Source organism: Nicotiana sylvestris, chromosome 9 (genome assembly GCF_000393655.2).
Source record: "Nicotiana sylvestris chromosome 9, ASM39365v2, whole genome shotgun sequence".
NCBI lineage: Eukaryota > Viridiplantae > Streptophyta > Magnoliopsida > Solanales > Solanaceae > Nicotiana > Nicotiana sylvestris.
The window spans coordinates 83,711,067-83,720,443 of record NC_091065.1 but is presented as its reverse complement, the minus strand read 5'-3'; the positions used below and the strand labels follow the sequence as shown (position 1 = coordinate 83,720,443).

General features: G+C 38.4%; 1 protein-coding gene across 6 annotated transcripts; it reads left to right on the top strand.

The window, feature by feature from the left end:
- Positions 1 to 241: 241 nt before the first annotated feature.
- Positions 242 to 8,489, top strand: LOC104222676 (F-box/kelch-repeat protein SKIP30). 6 transcript variants are annotated; one of them, XM_070156038.1, is made up of 5 exons: positions 242 to 563; positions 3,030 to 3,105; positions 3,185 to 3,227; positions 3,547 to 6,376; positions 6,636 to 8,489. In XM_070156038.1, the coding sequence occupies exon 5, from the start codon at positions 6,712 to 6,714 to the stop codon at positions 7,747 to 7,749; it is 1,038 nt and encodes a 345-aa protein (XP_070012139.1). In that variant the 5' UTR covers positions 242 to 563; positions 3,030 to 3,105; positions 3,185 to 3,227; positions 3,547 to 6,376; positions 6,636 to 6,711; the 3' UTR covers positions 7,750 to 8,489. The 6 variants fall into 6 exon arrangements, with proteins under 6 accessions (XP_070012139.1, XP_070012138.1, XP_070012137.1 ...); XM_070156037.1 differs by having other exon boundaries at positions 3,542 to 6,376; XM_070156036.1 differs by having other exon boundaries at positions 3,030 to 3,109.
- The last annotated feature ends 888 nt before the right edge of the window (positions 8,490 to 9,377 follow it).

Here is a 9,377-nt window from a genome sequence, read left to right as displayed (position 1 = left end):
AAATGAAGGAAAAACTCTTTTAGATGTCAACCTAAAGAAAAGAAATGTTACGGATGTTGGAAATGAAATCGACTTTGATAAACACGTTTATCTTCAAAGTATTTTTTTTTTTTTGTCAAAGCTCCAAAACTAGTACTACCAATATTATGGAATAAAAAAAGAAAAAAAATGTTGAGGGGGGAGCTATATTTAGTTTGTTTAAATAAACAGAAAACCAAAACCTAACGACAGAGTAATGGAATGGGAATATCCTTTCGTGCCTAATTCTATTCTTTTTTTAATTTCTTAGGGTAAACGCATCTACTTTCCAAAAACACTCTTGTGTAATTGTCCTTAAACACTCTCGCCTGACGTACAAAGACTGCAAAAAACGTACCCATCCAATTCTCTCCCCAAAAGAATAATCAAAATTGTTTCTGTTACAAAACCAAAGCTAATCTATAACACCCAGTAATTGATTTTTTTTTCCTTCATTTGTAACACAACAAATATTTTTTTCAAGAAAAGGCATCGGTCTTGTTTCAGCTGTAGTTGTTGAAAGGGTGCAGGGTTTTCGGGTTCAGGTACATCATTTTCTTTTTTCAATTTCGTCTTAATCAGCTGGGAATCGGGATTGATGTGCACTTAATTTTGGAATTTGCATAAACATTTTGTTTGCTTTTCAAGATTGACCATTTCCCCAATTGTTGAAACACCCAAAGTTGTTGTTGTTTTATAATTCTTTATTTATGTTAGGGATTTGGGTTTAATTTTAGGAATGATTTTTATGTACTTTTTCAGCTGCCCATCATTTGATTCGTCATGTTAAGATTTAGGTGTTTTTGTTTGCTCAGAGTCTTTAATTACCTAGCTTTAGACATCCATTTGATCTTAACTTCTTTGTTGGTAACAACCATATATGAGCTCTTCTGTATCATATTGCCTTTTGGTAATATTTTCCTAAAATCACTCCGTTGGGGAAAAAAGAAAAAGAAACCTTCTAGTTTATGTAGATAGAGTATATTTAACGGGATTGGTGAAAAAATTGGTTGATTTCCTTTTCCAAATAAATAAACACATTTATCATCAAGATATGGGATTTTGTCCAATTACTATTTGGCACAATAGGTATATGATCGTCGTTGTTGCTTATAGTACTACCCTAATATTGCTGCTAAAGAACTTAGCTGCTGGCTCTGAATACAACAGCAACTGTGCGTCAAACTCCAAAGTAGCTAGGATCGGCAGTATGTTCCATGCCATTCAGTTTGGGACTATTTTTATTTAATATTCAAAAGTTTCTGTCGAGACAAATCAAGAGTTTCACAACTATAGGCAATATCACATTTATCTCTAATCGAACATATGATACTGTAACCAAAGTACAAAGATTCTTGAAAAATGTCGAACATAATGTAAGTTGTACACAATGATAAAGCCTAATCTAAACTAGTGGGTATTGCCTATATAGATCATTTGTTCTTATCATGTTTTCTTCTTATCTAAGACTAAGACTGCATGATTTTAGATGTACCTTGTCCCCGTTTTGACACATTCAATCATAATAGTGGCACTTACAAACCGGTGCATTTGGAAGTCTATATCGAACATGCCCAAATCATTTTCAGCATCCTCCTCTCAATTTATCCTTTTATGTATTCTACTTGAAGCCTTGAACATTCTATCGGATCTAATCGTTTATATTTGTATAATACCTCCAGATTACCGCATTTGATTATGATAATTGCTTCCTTTTATGCTTATTCCTCAAGATCACCGTCGCCTATCATTTCTTACTTTGCTTTATTTGTGGATCTAAAATGACCTCTTAACATTTTTTTTTTGGCTGTTTCATTTATTTGGCCTTCCACTTCTCCTGTGTTCGATTTGCTTTATCTATAACTACCCTTTTTCTTCTTCCAATTAAAACAAACAGTAAGTCCCAAATGGAAATGGTTTATCATGAGGACTTTTGTATAGGCATAGGTTGAAATTTGAACTATCTGATACTACTTTTTGTATTGTATATAACATGGCTTTTGACCTAAATCTCTTACAATCAATTTTTTTGGAACTATTTGACCCTACTTCTACGATTCTATACAATGTAACTTGTGTCCTAAGTCTCCCTCATTTAAATTCTCCATGGTTTAGGGGGGTAAAGGTCCATTGTAATACATTTTAGCTGCTGATAATGCTCTTTTAAGCTATGTTGCTCGGACTCTCCGAAAATGTGGCCGGATACGTGTCGGATCCTCCAAAAGTAGTCATTTTTGACGGATCCGACACGGGTGCAGTTACATTTTGGAGAGTCCGCGCAACATAGCTTTTAAGTACAAATAAATAAGCTCCTCCCAATGCTTCCTTGTCCTCTTTTATTTTTGAGTGGGGGCAGATGCTGCTTTTGATAATTTAGAGATTATCCTGTTTAATTACTATAGTGTTTAGGCCAGCTTGCGCACACCTTGACTAGTTCCTGGGTTTCGTGCTACTTCCCACCAATATAAGTATCAGTTAACTCTGACCACCTAGGGTTAGACTGATAGGATGAATCACCTGTTGCATCTGCTGGGATTCAAACTTTTTTTCCAGAGGTTATTACACCAACTCCTCTGCTTTTAGGCCACACTTTGGGGGCTGTAGTGTAGGGAGAAACTTGATTCACCATTACAATAACCAAGTCAATTGATGGCATTCTATCCATCCTTGGTTAACCTTATTCTCCATGTCTTAATGTTCTCTTTCCTTCTTGCTGGCAGTTTCTCTGTCTAATAGGTCTCCACTAGCAAGGGAATCTCTAAATAGATACATACTATTTCAAATTAATCCGTTTGCTATTCGATTGTTTTTTTTGAAGTGAGGAAAAGCGAATTATTTCCTTGAAGGGAAGGTGTTTCAATCAAGTGAAAGTACAACTTTAATTTGGTGTCTTTTCAGCTTTAATAGGAAATCTTTTGCTTCTTACACATCCTCCAACACTTAATCTTATCTTTATGTACCTTAACTTTATTGTAAGTTTATTTTCTAAATCTCCCCAAATGTCGATCCAGGTTGCTGAATTTTGGTGGAGCAATTCCTGTTTACTCTACCCTGTGCAAAGAAGGAAGAGGGATCGTGGTCGCATCTGTAGGTGATGTCGCGACCAGAGTTTATTGCTGAATTGTCTTTTTAGTTTCTGTTTAACATTTTTATTTTGGTTATTCAGAAAGTAGCTGGGGAGATATCACACAGGGAACAGTTTTGCCCAGGTATTTAACTACAGTAATTGGTAACATTTTAGCTGCCTTCAGACTTTAACGTACTGACAAGGAAGATAATGCAAATTGAATAAATTATTACTTTAGGAGGATTTGTGGTAGCCATATTGTTCTGTACTTTAATTGTCTTTTCTCCTTTTATCTTTGGTTGTTCCCCTAGATTTGCTTGAAATTTCCTTCCCTTTTCAGCCTTTTCTAGGAAACTACGAGTGCTATATCCGCTCTGGGATGAGATACAACCAGAGTCTGTAGATGTACATGATACTATTATTATTTATTTATTTATTAATAAATTGTCGATGCAGTACAGGGATAGGAAGAAGGATCTGCACATGGTGTTTATTGACTTGGAGAAAGCGTATGACAAGGTCCCAAGGAGGTGCTCTGGAGATGTCTTGAGGCAAAGGGCGTGCCGGTAGCCTACATAGGAGTAATCAAGGACATGTATGATGGAGCTAAGACTAAGGTTAGGACTGTGGGAGACGACTCGGAGCATTTCCCGGTTGTCATGGGATTACACCAAGGCTCTGCGCTTAGCCCGTTCTTATTTGCCTTGGTGATGGATGCATTGACACACCATATTCAAGGGGGTGTGCCATGGTGTATGTTATTTGCTGATGACATAGTTCTAATTGATGAGACGAGGGTCGGTGTTGACGAGAGATTGGAGGTTTGGAGACAGACCCTCGAGTCTAAGGGTTTCAAATTGAGCAGGTCTAAGACAGAGTACCTAGACTGCAAGTTTAGCGCTGAGTCGAGGGAAGTAGGCAAGGACGTGAGGCTTGGATCACAGGTCATCCCCAAGAGAGATAGCTTCAAGTATCTTGGGTCGATGATCCAGGGGGACGGAGAGATCGACGAGGATGTCACTCACCATATAGGGGCGGGCCGGATGAAATGGAGGCTTGCATCGGGAGTCTTGTGTGACAAGAAAGTACCACCGTTACTCAAAGGTAAGTTTTATAGAGCTGTGGTTAGACCGGCCATGTTGTATGGGACAGAGTGTTGGCCGGTTAAGAACTCCCATATCCAGTGGATAAAGGTAGCAGAAATGAGGATGTTAGAGGTGGATGTGCGGGCACACTAGGATAGACAAGATTAGGAATAAGGATATTCGGAAGAAGGTGGGCGTGGCACCTGTGGATGACAAGATGCGGGAAGCGAGACTCAGATGGTTTGGGCATGTGCGGAGGAGAAGCCTTAATGCTCCGGTGAGGAGGTGTGAGCGGTTGGCCGTGGTGGGTACGAGAAGAGGTAGAGGGAGGCCTAAGAAGTATTGGGGAGAGGTGATCAGGCAGGACATGGTACGACTGCAGATTTCTGAGGACATGGCCCTTGATAGGAAGGTTTGGAGGTCAAGCATTAGGGTTGTAGGTTAGGGGGTAGTAAAGCTTTGCGTACTTCATTCCGGGGGTGAGGCGGGGTTGGATTAGGGTTGATCTTAGATAGCTTGCAGTTTATGTTGAATCCACACTATCCTTGCTGTTTATCTTAGCCCCGGGCCTTAGTTACTGATTACTGTTATTGCATGTCATTTATCTTTTGGTTGTTATGCTTCTGTTACTATTATGGTTTCTACTGGAGTTACTAATGAATTGTCTCCTCTTTTTCTTTTTTCTGAGCCGAGGGTCTATCGGAAACAGCCTCTCTGCCCTATCAGGGTAGGGGTAAGGTTTGCGTACACATTACCCTCCCCAGACCCCACTTTGTGGGATTTTATTGGGTAGTAGTTGTTGTTGTTGTTGTAGTAAATTGTCAATGCACTGAGAAATCAGGTCCGCCGGAAGTTTCATTGGTCAGTTTATGCAAGCTGAGTTTTTGGGATTTTCTTTTAGCAAATTTAATGTGAATCCATCAACTGTGATACATTTCTAAGAGATATTGTTAATATTCATTTACTCCAATTGCTTCTCTACAAATAGAAAATGATACATTTTCTCCTGCCATAAGATCTGCTTAATTTTAAAGCACTCGGTACTTATTGAGGTGTCAACCATCAACTCTTGCCAAAAGTTAAATGACACTCTAAAGAATTTCTGGGTTGGAAGTAGGAAAATATATCAACTTTTTAAATAATGGAGTATTTAAGTAGGCTATTTTCGATGAAAAGAAATGCTACCGATCATTGCTCGTCACGTTGGGACTGTTGAAGAGGTGATTAATTGTGGAACAAGTTTACAGCAGGCCTCTCTCCTATAAGACCTTAGTCACAATTAAAACTTGGCTTAGTTTTGGACTTTGTAGCTACTTCATGTAGGGCCATATTGTTTTGCCAAAATCAGGAAAATTAGTTGACAAGCCAAGTATTTGATACAGTACCTTCTTATAGCCCGTTTGGCCAAGTTTCTAAAATCAGCTTATTTTGAGAAGTGTTTTTCTCAAAAGTACTTGTGAGTAGTAGTTTGTGTTTGGCTAATTAATTAAAAAAGCACTTTTGAGCAGTAATTAGTGTTTGACCAAGCTTTTGAAAACTGCTTCTAAGTGTATTTTTCTCAAAAGTGCTTCTCAGAAAAGTGCTTTTGGAGAGAAGCTACTTTTTTCTGCTTCTCCAAAATTGCTTCTGCTTCTCCTCAAAAGCACTTTTTTTCCTTCAAACCCTTGGCCAAACACCTCAATTTTTTGCCAAAAGTGCTTTTGGCAAAAAAAAAGCACTTTTGGCCCAAAAAAAAGCTTTGTCAAACGGGCTATTAGTCTTTGTTAAAAAAAAACTTTCTTCTCTTTGAAATGCTTTGGAGGTTCATAGATGTAGAACATATAATATTTGCCTTCTCGGGAAAAAATAAAAAGAACAGATGATATTTAACTAATATGGCTCTGCAATGAAAGTGCTTTCCAGGTCTTTGATTTGTCATTGCCTATGCTAATGTGACTCACAATTCTCTGGTGCTTTGGATCTTATGAGGAATATTGAAATTATAAAGGGGAATCTTTCATTTCTCCTATTGGGTGGTCTTTAAATCTAACTTTTCGAAATGAAAGTTTGTGCTCTAGAAGATTGTTGTGACTTATCCATGTAGTAGCACTTCAAGTAAGCTGTTAGTGCTTGATGAGGATATCAAATAGTCAAATCTCTAATAGAGGGGGATGTGAGTGCAGTTGATAAACCAAATTCTTTGTTGTCTCCCTCTTCAACCCTGCAGGTTTGTTGTTCGTGCTACTAAAGGTTCTTTTTTTCCCACTCCTTTCTTGTGTCTGGAGAGAGGTGGCCTTTTGTCTTCTTTTTACATGTCCAAATGAGCATAAAGATTGGGGAGGGAAAGGGCATTTAGAAAGCACATGGAGCTTTGGTCATGCGATCGATGGATAAAGATAATTGACATTTTGCATTTTCAGTACAGCTGTATGGTTTATAGTGTGTGTTCTTTATCTTTACATTAATTTGTTTTTTTAATGTTTCAGGTTGACTTTCAAAAAATAACAGTTACCACCATCACTTCAGTATTTCCTGATTGAGGTAGATGCGAGCTTGGCCATAATGTCTGTACTCATCGAAGGGCTCCCTGATGCTGTTGCACTCAGGTGTCTTGCGCGGGTTCCGTTATATCTTCATCCAAAATTAGAACTTGTTTCCCGTTCCTGGCAAGCTGCTATTCGAAGTCGCGAACTATTTAAGGCAAGAAAGGAGGTCAATTCATCTGAAGAATTTTTGTGTGTCTGTGCCTTTGACCCTGATAATTTGTGGCAGCTTTACGATCCTATGCGTGATCTTTGGATTACCCTTCCTGTTCTTCCCTCGAATATCAGACATCTTGCTCACTTTGGTGTGGTCTCTACTGCTGGAAAACTCTTTGTTCTAGGTGGTGGCAGTGATGCTGTGGATCCATTAACTGGTGACCAAGACGGAAGTTTTGCCACTGATGAGGTATGGTCGTATGACCCGGTAACCAGAGAATGGAGTCTGTGCGCATCTATGATTGTGCCTCGTGCCATGTTCGCTTGTTGTGTGTTTGATGGGAAGATAGTTGTTGCAGGGGGTTTTACTAACTGCAGAAAATCAATATCAAGAGCGGAAATCTATGATCCCGAGAAGAATGTTTGGGATCCGATCCCTGACCTCCATCGCACACACAACTCTGCTTGCTCGGGAGTGGTTATTGCCGGTAAAGTTCACGTATTGCACAAAGGTTTGTCAACTGTTCAGGTTCTGGAAAATGTGAAGCAGGGTTGGACAGTCCATGAGTATGGTTGGCTCCAAGGCCCCATGGCTGTCGTTAGGGATGAGCTTTATGTACTGAGTCATTGGCTCATTTACAAGCAGGAAAGAGAGACACGGAAGATGGTAGTTTCGGCATCTGAATTTCGTAGAAGAATTGGTTTTGCAATGATAGGTCTGGGAGATGATATCTATATTGTTGGAGGGGTTATTGGCCCGGAGCGCTGGAATTGGGACATTAAATTGATTTCTGATGTTGATGTTCTGACGCTCGGAAGTGAGAGGTCAGTGTGGCGTCAAGTTACTCCAATGACAAGGTGTAGAGGAACGATCCTTGGCTGCACGCAGATGAGAATATAGGTCATGCATAATGGATTCAATTTCGTTGCAGTTTTCTTTGGATAAATTGCTTCAAAGAGGGTTTTGAGTTGTGCTGGCAAGGTGCTAGGGGTATGAGATGTTCAGCTTTCTGGCCGCTTCCTTACCTAGCATGTAGAATCCTCTTTGCTCATAGCTGCTGGTCTTTGAAGTGAAGTTCTGTTCATTCCTTGAATGCTGGCGATTTTAACATGAAAAATACATGTATTTGCATCAAGGTTTCTCTAAATTTATTGGTTTCTTGTGTCTGTATGGAGATAAACTAGCTCGTTGCCCTACTTGATTCTTTTTTTTAGGGGGCATGTTTTGTCTATTTTCAATTAAGTGTACCTTAATCTTTCTTTTTGGTGATTTCCTGTTAGTCAAATGAACAAAAAAGTCCATGTATTAGAACCAAATCATAGTTCAGCCACAGGATGGGTAACTGAGATTCTGAAGAGATGTCATTAGTGGTGCAAGTTGTGAGCCTCGAGTAAAGCTGGAGCATTATTGCATTCTCGTTACAGCAATGAGTGCACTGCAGGAGATTAGAGGAATAGCTTACAGTAGGAGGATAATAGTAGAACTACCTCTATAATTAGTTATCGTTGAAATTGAGTTTGGATGCATATCATCAATCTTGGCAATCTGTTGGCCACAACGATTGATTTTAACATTACTTGGATTATTACTCTTATTGCTCAATTCATAAGAAAATAGAAATATGACATGATTGAGCTGAATCTTTTTTTCCCTGTTTAACTAGCAAAACTTAGTGCCATAATGTCGGTTTTGCACTTAATAATTCACATATAGGTAAACACAATAATTGTCTTGTTTAGTCTAGTGATGTGCACTATTATCCGGTGATGATGATATCTTCAACAAACTAACCAGTTTCTGTACTTGAGTTTTCTAGGAGAACTTGGGAGACTGATTCTTTTTTTTTTTTTTGGGGGGGGGGGGGGGATAATTAATCAATTAAATAATGTATGAGCTATCCCTTTCCCCTTCTAAGAAGACAAGACATAAACAAGGCATCATAATTAGCAATAAAAGAAATTAATGCTTGGATAATGATGTGAACCCCCCATATTGATTAGCCAGTGACATGAAATTAATTCTTGAATAGTGATGTGACATGAACAATGTGGAACGTTTCTTTCTTTTTTTGATAAAATTGACCCATTCTTTTCTTGAAAGAGACTGCTGCATAATTGATTGCTTCCCTCCCTTGTAGTATAAAATCTAAAGTACTGATAATGCCCTATCCTTTATTCATTTTCTATATATAAATATCATAATTAGATCAGAAATAAAGATAGGAAGAAAAAAAAGTTTATGATGGAAGAAGTTCATGTTGATGGCAACTTGAAAGCTAAAGATTTCCATGTGAATACTACAATCTCTTGTTTAATTGGTGTACAGAAAAAATTAGCAATGGATTTACTTTGTATTATTTTTACTCTCCCTAAAATGATGTTACTATGTAATTTTACTCCTTAGCATTCTTTTAAAGTTTAAACACGGAGGGGGAGGGGGAAGGGGGGGGGGGGTTAAGTGACCCCTATCCAAAACTGTGTATCGCTTTAGATTTGTTATTGACATGTAAAAAGGCTTAAAATTTTATT

Coding starts and splice junctions, on each gene's coding strand:
- LOC104222676 (XM_009773935.2), top strand. CDS start 6,712: ATGTCTGTACTCATCGAAGGGCTCCCTGATGCTGTTGCACTCAGGTGT.